Below are 15,157 nucleotides of genomic sequence, written 5' to 3'. Positions count from 1 at the left end.
GTCTAGCGGGGTTTCCATTGCAGAGATTTGTGCGGCGGCAGGCTGGGCCTCACCGTCCACATTTGCTAGATTTTATAACTTGGACGTTCCAGTCTTACAGACTCGGGTCCTTTCCACATAGTGGTATGTGTTACCAGTATATTATATGTAGTGCGTCTTGGCCTCTGTGGAGCTCCAAGTGTACTTATTCCTTGGAACGGATGTTTATCAGGCTATCTGATCGAACAAATTGGCCCTTATTAGCCCTTTAGTGCTAGGGTCATGTCAGTCGTTCCTCTACCTTAGCAACGGCGGGATTGTACTGGTTCCCCATAAGCGTCTTTACAGACGCAGTACGAGTGAAAGTATCGAAAGGGAACGTACTCGGTTACTTTCGTAACCTCGGTTCCCTGAGATACGGGAACGAGTACTGCGTTGCTGGCCGTGCTAGGTAGCTGCACGACTCAGTCGTCGCTTCAGTCGAAGTACCTGAGTTCCCTATGGCGAAATGCTCGCTTATATAGCCAGATGCTCCGCCCCTTTTGGCGCGATCGGGCGCGAATCATCGCCATAGGTTTGTGCATCTCCGCTGCCGAGCCATTGGTTCGTTTCTTTAACACTGCACGAACCAATGGCCGTGCAGTTACACTGCGTTATTGAAATGCTTCAGTCTCAGGAGAAAAGGAGCTTTTCCCATAAGCGTCTTTACAGACGCAGTACTCGTTCCCGTATCTCAGGGAACCGAGGTTACGAAAGTAACCGAGTACGTTTTTGGTACACAAAATGCTATTTCCTTTCTGCATTTGGTTTTATTGCCTGTAGGCACTCAGCTGAAGAAAATCAGAGCAAGCTGATAAAATTTGTGACTTTGTAGAAAGAAATTACTTGTTACAGTTTTCATTTCTGCACAGATAAGTGCATTTATTCGGGGTGACTATAACAGGAATAATGTTAGATCTGCACAATATTGAAAAATCTGTTCTATTGCTGCTTTCAATAAGGGGAAAGAGGAGAGCTTTTCATTTAATTTTAATGATGTTCTGAACAGTGAACGGTACATCAACATGTATCACAAAAATAAAATGGCAGGCAGGCGCTTAAAGGCATTTGTCAAGAAATGGCAAGTTATTTAAAATGATTCACAGCGTACAATTCCCACACGTACAATTACTCTCTTTCACACACACATATGAATGCAGACACATGCTCAACAGGAAGGCTAAATGAGTTATATAGTTAAAATACACTTTAAGCACACTTGCAGACTATGAAAGAAACACAGGTAGTGGAGACATCACCATGGACTGGACAGAGATTGACAGTGTTTTGTAGCCTATCCTGGTCATATTTTACCACCAAAAGATAAAGAATGATGCATAAAAAATTAAGCCTGTTTTAGACTACATTATTTGCATGACAATCAAGCACATTTCCCCTTAAACTGCCATTACTGTAATGTGACATTTTAATTGTAAATTATTTTCAGGGTGGGGTAGGGTTTCGGTAATGAGAACTAGATTTTTTCCCTGCATTACAGTAATAAGAAACATTTTCTTTCCTGCATTACGGTAATGACAATTAGATTTTTTTCCCTGCATTACGGTAATGAGAATTAGATTTTATTTTATTTTATTGCATTACGGTAATGATGATAAGATTTTCCACATCCATCGCGGTAGAAAGAATTACCTGCATACAGTAATGAGAATTAGATTTTTTTCTGCATTATGGTAATGATAACAAGATTTTTCCCCCTGAATTATGGTAGTGAGAATGCAAATTTATCCCCTGAAGTACGATAATGAAAATAATTTTTTTTATCCTGCATTACAATAATGAGAATTACATTTTCTTTCCTGCATTACGGCAATGAGAGTGAGATTTTTTCCCCCTGCATTACGGTAATGACAATTAGATTTTATTTTATTTCTGTATTTTTTTTGCATTACGGTAATGATAATAAGATTTTTCCCATCCATTATCGTACTGAGAATTAGATTTTTTCCCCCTGCATTACAGTAATGAGAATTAGATGTTTTTTTTCTGCATTATGGTAATGATAACACGATTTTCCCCCTGAATTATGGTAGTAAGAATGCGAATTTATCCCCTGAAGTACGATAATGAAAATGATTTATTTGATCCTGCATTACAATAATGAGAATTACATTTTCTTTCCTGCATTACGGCAATGAGAGTGAGATTTCCCCCCCCTGCATTACGGTAATGACAATTAGATTTTATTTTATTTTTGTATTTTTTTTGCATTACGGTAATGATAATAAGATTTTTCCCATCCATTATCATACTGAGAATTTGATTTTTTCCCCCTGCATTACAGTAATGAGAATTAGATGTTTTTTTCTGCATTATGGTAATGATAACAAGATTTCCCCCCTGAATTACAGTAGCAAGAATAACAATTTATTCCCTGAATTACGGTAATGAAAGTGATATTTTTTCTCTGCATTACAGAAATGACAATGAATTTTTTTTCCTACATTACAGTAATGAGAATGAGATTTTTTTTCTCTATTACAATAGTGAGAATGAGATTTCCCCCTGTATTATGGTAATAAGAATTAGATTTTTTCCCCTGCATTACAGTAATGAGAATCAGAATTTGTCCTGCATTACGGTAGTGAGAATGACAATTTCTTCCTGCGTTACGGAAATGAAAATTAGATTTCTTTACTTGCATTATAGTAACGAGATTTTTCTTACATTAATGTTAATCCTTTTTTACTTGTATAACAGTAGCAAGAGTAATATTTTTCATGCATTAAAATAATTTGAGTGGGATTTTTTTCTGCATTATAGAAGTATTATTTTTCTGTTGATAAGGTTAATATGACAATTAGATTTTTTTCCCCCTGCATGACAGTAATGAGAATAAGATTTTACTTCTTGCATTATAGTAAATTATAATTATTAAAATATTAAAATAATATGAATTCTGCCAAATGTTCTTAATTGTAAAGAAAATTATGTTACAGTCCATAAATATTCTTAGAAATAGACCTACTTTCATATTTTCTTTTAATTTTAGTGTGAAATATGACCTTAATGTGTTATTGACAGGTTCACCAAAATGCTATAGACTACTTAGGATCAGATTGAAGTGCAGATTTCAGCTCCAGGAAACATCATATAATTAGTGCTAAGATTGCAACAGAGCTCATTATAATCAATCAGCCTCTGAAGCGTTTCTACCGATCCTACTTCACTCAAGCAGCCTAACAAGTAAACTGCTCAAACCTCTTGAAATTTAAAACACTTCTACAGTATAAAGTCATCACTGCGTCACACATATCCACTGGAATATTAAAAAAGAGGCAGGACACAATTTAGCAGTATAAAGTTTGAGGTCAACGAGAAATGCATGCTTATTACAGATCTGGCCATTAAAAATGCGTCTATTTTCACGCGGCAGCCTGCAATTCGGCACGCGTGGGCACGCGTCCTGCCGCAGCGGCTTTTTTAGATTTTTTTACAACGTTGTTGCACTTCATATAATATCCACCAGGTGGCGCAAGGAACAACATTCTGTAGCCAAACACCATGGCCAGCTCTAGGGGGCGTTGGTCACAAATACCAGTACAATAGTTCAATGATTCCTCTTTCCTGAAATTATGGTTCAAACCAATAGCAAAAAGATAGCCTATTCATAAGCAGGTGCAGTTGTATTGTTATTTTGTTTTCTTTCTTTGTTTTCCTGACGAACATTTATTAGACTGCATCGGAAACAGAAATGTTAATTTCGGTTATTTTATTTCTCCAACCGACAACTGACGTAAACCGCTAAATTCGTTTTCAGGGATTAATTATACACAAGCAAGAAGCAGCATAAACATCAGAACCTCACGTGCAGAGCTTATGCACAGAGAAAAACCCAACAAACCTATATATAATAATAAATAAAATAGGCCCACATAAGAAATATATGTTTTTCTTTTCTGAATGAATAATAATTTAACAAATTAATAAGTAGCAAGCCTATATGCAGAATTTTAGGCAATTTCTGTGATGCGCCCTTAAACCAGCATCTTGTTTCCATTTTTTTTTTTTACAAATAGCCTACACGTTTTTTTTTAATTTTTTTTTATTTTTATTGTGATTGTACACAAATAACAGAAATATGTAAAATATCATAGTTTTAAGCAATGCCGTACTCTTGAACGAGTATTGTAAGCTGTATCCACTTTATTAAGGGGAAAAAAATCAAGTGATCCTGACGGCGCCGCGGGCAGTTAAATAACTCGACCTCTTTCACCTTCAGAATAAAATACATTATATATTTCAGCGTTTTAAAGCAACATCAAATTAAGATATGCATGTTTAAGAGGTAGTTCGTCTTTTTCTTTTTCTAAGATACACAATTTTAGATACACTGACAATTAATTTGAGTAGAGACAGATAGAAATGGGAAGGATAAATATAAACTACAGTATTTTTGCGATTTTGGTGCTTAGAAATTTATTCTAAGCGGGCCGCGGGCGAATAATATAGTTAATATAGCGCGGAGCGGGTGGATGCGGAATAAAACCTCGTGGAAGCGGGACTGGAAAAGCACTTTGTTATATCCTATAGACTATTTAGATACTTCATCATCAAGCAAAAATTTATTCATAAGCAGGAGCAGTTTTATTATTATTTTCTTTTATTTTTTTCCTGTTGAACTTTTATTAGACTGCATTGAAAATAGAAATGTTAATTTCTGTTTTTTTTTTTCCAAACGACAACCGACGCGTTTAGTTATTATTAACGACAAGATTGTGTTAAATTACATTTAAATTGAAACGTGGCTGTGACACATTAATAACAGTTAAATTCGTTTTGAGGGGTTAATTGTACACAAGCAAAAAGCAGCATAAACATCAGAACATCACGCGCAGATCTTATGCACAGAGAAAACCCAAAAAAGCTGTATGTAAAATAAATAAAAATGCCCATATGCGAAATATAAATTTCTTAATGAATAATAATTTAACAAAACGAAATAAAATAAAATTAATAAGTAGCAAGCCTATATGCAGAATTGTAGGCAATTTCTGTGACGCGCCCTTGAACCAGCATCTTGTTTACATTTTTTTTTTTTTTTACAAATAGCATACACATCTGTTTTTTCGTTGTGATTGTACACAAATAACAGAAATATGTAAAATAGCATAGTTTTGAGCAATCCCTTACTCTTGAACGAGTATTGTAAGCTGTATCCACTTAATTAAAAGGGGAAAAAAACGTGATCCTGACGGCGCCGCAGGCAGTTAAATAACTGGACCACTTTCACCTTCAGAATAAAACACATTATATATTTCAGCGTTTTAAAGCAACATCAAATTAAGATATGCATGTTTAAGAGGTGGTTCCTCTTTTTCTTTTTCTAAGATACACAATTTTAGATACACTGACAATCAATTTGAGTAGAAAGGAATAGAAATGGAGAGGTTAAATATAAACTACAGTTTTTATAGAGTTAAAAATTTATTTATTTATTTATTAGTATTATTACTATTATTATTTTGATTTGTTTTTGCGATTTTGGTGCTTAGAAAATTTATTCTAAGCGGGCAGCGGGCGAATAATATAGTTAATATAGCGGGAGCGGGTGGATGCGGAATAAAACCTTGTGGAATCGGGACTGGAAAAGCACTTTATTGTTATATCCTGTAGACTATACTTCATCATCAAGCATGGGCGTCGGAAGCAAAATAAATGTGGGTGGGTCCTCCCCCAGAAAAATAAATACTTTAGTATATGCCATTTTCTGTAGTCTGGTGCCTTTTATTTAATGTTTTTACACAATGCAAATACTCCATATTTACAAATATTACAAAAGACGGCTATACTGCAACATTTTCAGTGGCGTAAGTGATAATACGAGTAACATATCGTTTTTGACGCGGGAGACCCGAGTTCGCATCCGCCTTTTGGTGAAATCATTTTCGAAATCGTCTCCCTTTTCACTTATATCATATCGGAAAGGCATTTGTTTATTAGTTAATTAATGAAATAATTGAAAAGTTGAAATAAAGTATCAACTAGGGTTAGGTCACCTACCGTAAGTGTATCTGAGCACTATACTTTTAGGAGTGTTAATAATTAATTTTATTATTATTGTTATTGTTATTGTTATTATTATTATTATTATTATTATTATTATTATTATTATTATTATTATTATTATTATTGTCTTTAGATTTGTTCTTACATTTTGATGCCGTACATTATTATGACGCACTGCCCATGCAGTTTTTTTTTTTCTTTTTTCTTAAAAACTAATTGAATTGAAAGGGAAGAAACCCATGTAGATTTGGCCTAATGTCCATAAATACTAGCCTAGTATTATATCCTAATATAGAAAATAATTTAGACAAATAAACAGAAGGCTCACTTTTCAAAACAATAAAGCTTAGCCTATATGACTGACAACGAATACAACAATTGTTAAGTATCAAATCGACCAGACACCGAAACAGTTTCTTTCCTCAGGCAATCCATCTCATGAACACTTGATCGTGCAACATACAACACTATACATTCTTTATTCATTTTTCCGTTATTTATTTAAAGCACATACTTACTTCTATTCAAATGTCTTTGCTATTTTTGCACATTGTCTGTCTTGTATACCTCTATATTGTTATTTTTATAATATGTATCGTCTTGTCACTGTCATTCTGTAGCACTGTGGAGCTCTGTCACAAAAACAAATTCCTAGTATGTGCAAACATACCTGGCAATATAGCTCATTCTGATTCTGATTCTGATTCTGAAAAGTGCTCCAGTGAGTTATGCAATTTTTTTCCACCTTTTTTTCTTTTTCTTTTTTTTTTTAAGTGGAAAAGTAGTTCTTCTATTTCGGAGAAGTTCATTAAGTCTGTCTCTTAACAGCTTCCAGTCACGAACTGCGGGTTGAATCTCCGACCAACGATCAGTAAAAGTTTTTTTTTTATTTTTTATTTTTTATTTTTTATTTTTTATCTTTAAACAGCTCCGATTTACATCATTTTAGCCTGGAACTAGGCTTAAGTCTGTTCTGGGAAACCAAAGGGAAGTGTATTTTTTTTTTTTTTTTTCAGTTTTCTGAAAAGTAGCCGTTAATGAGGCATCAGAGTTAAGCGGCATGCAGTATAAAGAGCGAAATGTTTATGAATGGCAGAGTGGGGGTGGGGTGGGGTGTTGAATGCTGTCTGTTGCCTTGTTGTAATCAACATTTGGAGACTTGGGGGTGCTGGGGGCGGATTCCGACTGCATTCAGTTGCATTTCGAATTCAGCATTCAAATGCATGCCAGGGAGAAGGGGAAAGCTTTCCTCACACGCTCCACTTTTTTCAAAACATTAGTGTCCAACCTGACAAGCGGGTCAGTGGATAAACAACCCGAACCGGACCGTTTTCAAATAACCCACCCGCAACTCGGACCGCAGAATAAAAAAAATAAATATTGTACCCGACCCGCCTCCTGACCCGTATGTTTAATACTAAAGTGATTAAGCTGTGGAGATGCAGTCTGAAATATCCCGACATCAGAAATCCATTGGTGTACAAGCTAAAAAATAAAATTAAAATAAAACAATGTGTCCTGTTGTAAAGTCGTTGCCGTATTGTTGTGTATGAAGTTCAGATGTTATTATTTTAAGAAATATATATGTTTTAGGATTCTCCTTATTTTTGTTTTAGACATCCATCAATTACGGTGAATAAAAAAAATTCCGCGCTGGTGGAAACAAGACTTTCGCTTCTACTTTTGAGACCGGTGTTCGGACGTTTTTCTAAAAAAAAAAATAAGAATTCAAAATTCAAAATTTATTGTCATAAAAACAGAAGGTGAATATAATTCAAAAAATGTTAAGTATTTGCTGATTAAAGAAAACATGAAGGATGCCGCTTAATATTTGGCTTTTACGTGAACTTTAAAGCATATCCCTCATTCCATTTGTTTTCTTTGTTTTGTAATCTTTATATTATTTTCGTGAAATGTATTTTTGCTCAACATGCATTTCTCGTGGCCACGAGTTTAATGAATAAACCAACCTGCGTGACATTAGTAACCCAGAATTATTTGAGATATTTCGTTTTGAGTTAAGAAATTGTTTGCCTATATTAATTGTTATAGAAATTAATACAATATTAAATAATTATACAGGCGATGCTGTATATGCTAATGCTGTCTGTGCGCAATGTAGACAGCTTTCACAAGTGTTTACATGTATTACATGTTGGCCTACTTCAAATTAAATAGCCCTGCAAGAAACATTTCATGCATCCCACAATCTTGTCCATTGACTGACCTTCTTTTTTTCCCATTATATTTGTATTATTCGTTTGTATTCGTTATTTTTTCCTTCATTTTGATCTCGTTACATAACATTCTGAATGTAAATGATACTGTAAAGGTGCTATGACTGGGGTTTTTACTGGAATGCAGTTTAAAGGTTAAATTTAACATATATTGTATTTTATTAAGTCTAACTAATAGACAAATAACTGAAGAGTGAATCATTCACGTAGTTTCATTTGGAAATAATTTATCGTCACACAGTAAAATAGGCCTACATTCCTTCTCTTAACTAAAGAATTGAACATATAAAATATGAATTGAACATATTTTATTTTGTTTAGTCTAATTAACAGACTAGACTATATAAATATTAAACTGTTTTACTGAGAAATGAATCATTCACGTAGTTTCATTTGTAAATGAAAACATCATGTATCGTCACACACGGGGATAAATACAATCAAAAAGTCAAAACGAAATTGGCATAATTGTCAGGCGTTAAAAATAAATAGCCCTAACCAGGTATTGAAATAATAATAACCTATAATAAGAATAAATAATAAGTGATTTAGAGCTATCTACTTTTTTCTTTATTGTGAATCGCTTAACCTAAATAACTTTATATATGCTATTTGGCATATATTTAGCAAATATTGTGAACTACAATTATGCCAATAAAGTTTTGACTTTATGATTGTATTAATGCCCGTGTGTGACCATACGATTTACAAATGGAACGTGAATGATTCACTCGACAATGAAACACTATATAGGTTATAATTAGACTAAAAATGAATATATGCCATATAGTATAATCAAAGCTTTCATGGCATGTCAGCATTTATCATTTAGATTCGGAATGTTAAGAGATCGAAATTAAGGGGGACATACTGAATATAAACGAATAATACATTTATTACAGAAAAAAAGGATCAATTAATGGATAAGACTTAAGGATGCATAAAATGTTTCTTGCAGGGCTATTTAATTTGAAGTACTTATATGTAATAAATTCTTGATAAACTTTTGAATGCTGTCTACATCGCGCACAGACATTCGCATATACAGCATTGCCTATTGTTAATATATAACTTAATATTGCATTAATTTCTATAACAATTAATAAAAACATTTCTTAACTCAAAATAAAAAATATTAATAAACCTATCTCTGATAATCCTGGGTTATGGTTACGCAGGTTTGTTTATGCATTAAACATAAGGATGTCGTTACCTCGACAAAATAATCTTGTGGCCACGACATAATATGACATTCCCAGGAATTAATATCTCGTGGCAATGACAAAAAGTAATATGACGTTCCTAGGAATTCATTTGTGTGGCCACGACAAACATAAGTGAACCGAAGGTGTCCCCTCCAGGTTACCGTACCTTTTAGTTTGCAGCAATGTTTTCAGCCTGCTCCAGTCCAGTGCGTTACATGACTGCCCCCTACTGATCATGTCTTTCCTATGTCATTGTATTTTCCGTGTTCCTTTGGAATACACCGGCGTCACGCGAGACCACTTTACTTCCCGCGCGCATTTTAAATGGCCAGATCTGTACTTATCAGGTATTTGACAATGCATATACATATGTTTATGTTAATTTTATTAATTCTCCTCTACAGCTTCTCTTGGTCTCTGGCATGTCAATTTTTATGATTGATTGGTTGGTAGAGAAGCATAATGTGTCCCATCACAAGAAAAAATAAAATAAATATGAGACATTGTCCCCAACATAAACACCCACACACATAAATATTGGTTTTAGCAGGCAATACAACAACTACCAAAGTCAGCCCCACTGGCCACGTTTGTGCTGGGTTTTAATTTTGCACCGTTTGTATTTGACATTAAACTAAGGGTTCATTCTTGGTGTTCAATGCTTCAAAAAGCCAATGTTTTCATATCTTTGTTCCTTCTCATTTGACCTTCTTTGACACAGGCGTACTCACTCTCACAATAAATATTCATACAAGCATAAATATTACATGGCAGTCAAGTCTCCGGCACATCCAAGCGTGGTTTGAAGTGTTTCAGAGCACAACCAAACACAATGGCTCTTTGTTCTGTGGCTCTTCACACTGCACTACCATTTATTTGCACCATGTCTAGACATCAGTCACGCGTTACATCATTAATTATTTTGAATGTAACATTGGGTTTCATCTCATTCACATTATCAAATATATTATCACTGCTTTTGTTTTTAGCCCATATTGGCTGTAATAACTTAAGCTTATATGTAGCATACAACTGTGCCAACATGCACAAATTTAACCGAATCTAATAAAGGGGCTGTTTTTGTTTCTTAAATTTACTGTAAACCTGGACACAACATTTATTACATGATATTTACAGCGTATTAATGGAATAGTTCACTCAAATCTGTCAATTACTCATCGTCATGCCATTCCACATCTATATTCATTGAATTGCAGTCTGTTCCTGACATAAAACTAATGAAAGAGTTGCATGGACTACTTTTATGATGATATATGGTGCATGTATGATGCTTTTTAGTCCATTTCAGAGCTTGAAAGCCTTTCAGTGATTGGAAAAAAAAGCAGCATGAACATTTTTCATCTGTATTTTTATAGTATATAAAAATTTGGAATGACAAGTTGAGTAAATGATGAAAAAATTAAAATGTTTATTGTTGCGTGATTCCTCATGGGAGCGTATGAGAGCTTTATTGTTCTTGGAATGGCCTTACTTAATTCTTTTAACGTTAAATGAGTATTCATAATGCCAAAAAACCATTACGAAACGTTTATGATGTTGTAGATAACGACAGACTTGATATGTTCACTATGTCTGAGCTACTGAGTACAAACACGCACACACTCACACTTTTGACCTCTGTCAAACACACAGTTATGGAATCAGTGCATATACAGTAGAAATAAGGGATATTTGGAAAACTGTACACATTTTGTTGAATATTCATGCTGGCAGAGGCAATGAATTTCTTTAGATTGTGTATTTGACCTATGTCACACTCACACACATACAGCACACACAAACATGTAAACACTTTCCTGGACAGAATGTTCATGAGAACGTTTGGCTACCAAAGATGAGTCTCCCGGATCTCTGAGATAATGTTACTGGCTTTCTTGAGCGCCTAAAGGAGAAGAAACAAACAGCAGAATTAGTAACACATTCTAAAGTACCTAGTAACTACCAAAGTTTTCTTTTTAATTATTATTTTAATTGGTTGCTTATTTCTACTGTTGCTCAGAAATTATCATAAATATATATCCAGTATCTCACAGAAGTAAGTACACCCCTCACATTTCAGCAACCATTTTAGTATATCTTCTCAAGGGACAATACTATAGAAATGAAACTTGGATATATTTTAGAGTAGTCAATGTGCAGCTTGTATATCAGTATAGATTTACTATCCTCTGAAAATAACTCAACATACAGCCATTATTGTCAAAATAACTGGCAACAAAAGTGAGTACACCCTAAGTGAACTTGTCCAAAGTGTCAATATATTGTGTTAGCACCATTGTCATCTGGCACTGCCTTAATCACCCTGGGCATGGAATTGATCAGAGCTGCACAGGTTGTTTCTGGGATCCTCTTCCACTCCTCACAGAGCAGCTGGACGTTAGACACATGGTGCTTCTCCACCTTATGCTTGAGGATGTCCCACAGGTGCTTAATAGGGTTCAAGTCTGGAGACATACTTGGCCACTCCATCACCTTCACCTTCAGCTTCCTCAGCAAGGCAGTTGTCATCTTGGTGGTTGTGTTTGGGATCATTATTATGTTGGAAAACTGCCGTTCGGTCTAGTTTCTGAAGGGAAGACTTCATGTTCTGCTTTAGAATGTACAGTACATAATGGAATCCATGTTTCCCTCAATGAACTGCAGCTCCCACCTGCTACCACCACCATGCTTGACTGTAGGCAAGACACAATTTTCTTGGTACTCCTCACCAGGGCATTGCCACACATGCTGGACACCATCTAAGTCCAAACAAGTTTATCTTAGAGTCTCATCAGACTGCAGGACATGGTTTCAGTAATTAATGCTCTTGGACAGGTTGTCTTCAGCAAACTGTTTGCGGGCTTCCTTGTGAGCCAGCTTCAGATGAGGCTTCCTTCTGGGACGATGCCTATGCAAACGGACTTGTTGCAGTGTGCGGCATATGGTCTGAACACTGACAAGCTGACCTTTTACTTCTGCAACCTTTAAAGCAATGCTAGCAGCACTCATGCGTCTGTTTTATGAAGCCAGGTTTTGCACCTGACGCACAGAACGAGTGCTCAACTTCGTTGATCGACCCTTGCAAGACCTGTTCCAAATGGAACCCATCTTGGAAACCTCTGTATGACCCTGACCACTGTAGTGTAACCCAGTTTCAGGGTGTTACTGAACCTCTAATAGTCTTGGCCATCTTTGTGGAGAGCAACAATTCTAATTCTCAAATCCTCAGAGAGTTCTTTGTCATGAGATGCCATGTTGAACATCCAGTGGTCAGTATGAGAGAATAAAGCCCCTAAGCCCCTAAGCCCCTAATTTTAACTGCTCTAATACAAGATACACAACTTTGTATGGTCCTGTCAAGCAGACAAAAACACAAACATGATGAATAGGACATGTGGCTTTGCATGGTTAAACAACATACTGCTGTTATTACTTAGGGTGTACTCACTTTTGTTGCCCGCTATTTTGACAATAATGCCTGAATGTTGAGTTATTTTCAGAGGCCAGTAAATCTATACTGCTATACAAGCTGCACATTGACTACTCTAAAATATATCCAAGTTTAATTTCTATAGTATTGTCCCTTTAGCAGATATACTAAAATGGTTGCTGAAATGTGAGGGGTGTACTCACTTTTGTGAGATACTGTATATATTTATATTCTTAAATGCAATAGTTACATTAATTAAACTATTTTCTGATGTTTTTGCACAAAACTTGTACTAGTGACTAAGACTGAATTTTGTTGATAATTTATTTTTGTTAAAAAAAACTTGATATTGTTTGTATCAAAATTAAACCTTTCTCTTTTGACATAAAACAATTGAGTACTGCAATACGGGAGATATAATTGTCACTCATCTTAAAAACGGATGACAGCAAAGTTTGTCTTGTTGTCAAAGTTTGTCTTAAAATTGTCCAACAAGTCAAGTGGAAAAATTATGTTATTTCATATTAAATAAATAACACTATATAAAAATAAGTGTCTAACAATGAAGATAAAACTCTCATGCTATTTGTATATTGTTAAGAGTTTTTTCCCCTTAATGTTTGGTCACACCACAGGACAAATTTACAGTAAATTTCAGTAAAAATGTACAAAAAAAAAAGCATTTTTACTGCCTATTTGTCAACTACCTATATATAATATTAACACATTTCTAAGACCAGTGTAAATGTGATTTTTGTGTAGATGTAATGTCAGTTGGTTAAGAATAAATTTCAGTGCAACCTACTGATGAATCATGATTTCAGCATAAAGCCTTTCAGTCACACTTTAGGGATCAATTTTCACTATTAACTAACTATTAACTACGACTTTTGCCTCAATAAAGTCCTAATTTGCTGCTTATTAATAGTTAGTGAAGTAGTTGTTAAGTTTAAATATGGGGTAGGATTACTGGTCATGCAGAATAAGACATTAATAAGTGCTTTGTGAGTACTAATAAACATCCAATATGCTAGTAATATGCTTGCTAATAAGCAACTAGTTAATAGTGAGAATTGGTCCTTAAAATAAAGTGTTACCAGACTTTTGTATGCCGTTTTTACACACAAGTTTGCACAAAAACTTAGTTTATGAGACTCGCTGTCTGCTAAAATAGCTTCATTATAGAGATATCTTTTTATTAGCTTACTAACTACTTGTGTACAAAATGTTTAGCCACTTTAAACTACAGTCCATTAATAAGTATCTTATAAATTGTCAAAACAACTTTTAAAATGCTTTCTATGAATGCAATAAATGCAGAAAATTGAACCTGATACAATTTTTTTATGACGAAAGGAAGTTTCAGAGGCAGTGTAAACATGATTGACACAATGTGAGTTCATATTTATTTTTTTAATGTTCGAATTTTGGACTCTGCAAGGAGCTTTAATATGGTTAGATGTTTGTTGAAAACACATACTGTGCACACAAAAAACATAACTGTGCTCAAAAACAGCTAGACATAGCACAGTAACTTGTACAGAGAACAGTATGCAAGGCTGACATTAGCTATACTGCGTCAAAACGCCCACCACACACCAACTATCAGGTGCAATGGATTGGAAGAGGTGTCTAGTTTTTAAAAGTCAGACTACTATTAACTTGACATGGCATCTGAAACTGCCAAAGACGCCTGGCTCGATGTGCATGGCTGTTGTGGCAGTGTTTTAGATGGGATGGTTTTGAAGTTTTATGAGGGTAAAAACAGCCTAACGGCTAAAAGCACAGCAAACTCTTGTGAATTGAAATACTGCTGCTAAATATATACAGCCACAAGTAGTAGTCATGCATTATATATATATATATATATATATAGAGAGAGAGAGAGAGAGAGAGAGAGAGAGAGAGAGAGAGAGAGAGTCTTTAAAATTACAAATTCTACATCAACTACAGCAAAAGTGTGATTTATAAGAACTTTTATTTGATTATATAACTTTATGTAATAATTTGTTTGCAACATTTGAGAATTAACAGTTTTAACTGAAATTAATTGACTGAACTAATTTCCTTTGAACTTTTAACTCATGACTGCTCAAAAACAGTAACATTTTTTAAAATCTACATATTACTTTTCTAACAAAATAACATTAATATTAATCTCAGATGTTTTCAAAAATATATTCATATTACTGACATCAATTTTCATTCACAGATTCACAAAAAGTAGTTTTTCACGCAGC

The 15,157-nt window shown here is 34.5% G+C and overlaps 1 protein-coding gene across 2 annotated transcripts in view; it reads right to left on the bottom strand.

Moving 5' to 3' along the window:
- Positions 1-11,231: 11,231 nt before the first annotated feature.
- The window catches only part of LOC141286593 (dynamin-1-like protein), a 53,143-nt gene continuing 49,217 nt past the window's right edge, over positions 11,232-15,157 (bottom strand). For both annotated transcript variants that reach the window (XM_073818640.1, XM_073818641.1), the window contains one exon: positions 11,232-11,390. In XM_073818640.1, coding sequence (XP_073674741.1) covers positions 11,334-11,390 — 57 coding nt within the window. In that variant the 3' untranslated portion in view covers positions 11,232-11,333. The remainder of the gene's footprint in view (positions 11,391-15,157) is intronic.

The sequence above is a fragment of the Garra rufa genome, chromosome 15, assembly GCF_049309525.1.
Source record: "Garra rufa chromosome 15, GarRuf1.0, whole genome shotgun sequence".
NCBI classification, from domain to species: domain Eukaryota; kingdom Metazoa; phylum Chordata; class Actinopteri; order Cypriniformes; family Cyprinidae; genus Garra; species Garra rufa.
Note: the sequence above shows the minus strand (reverse complement) of the source record. Positions and strands in the feature narration are given on the sequence as shown.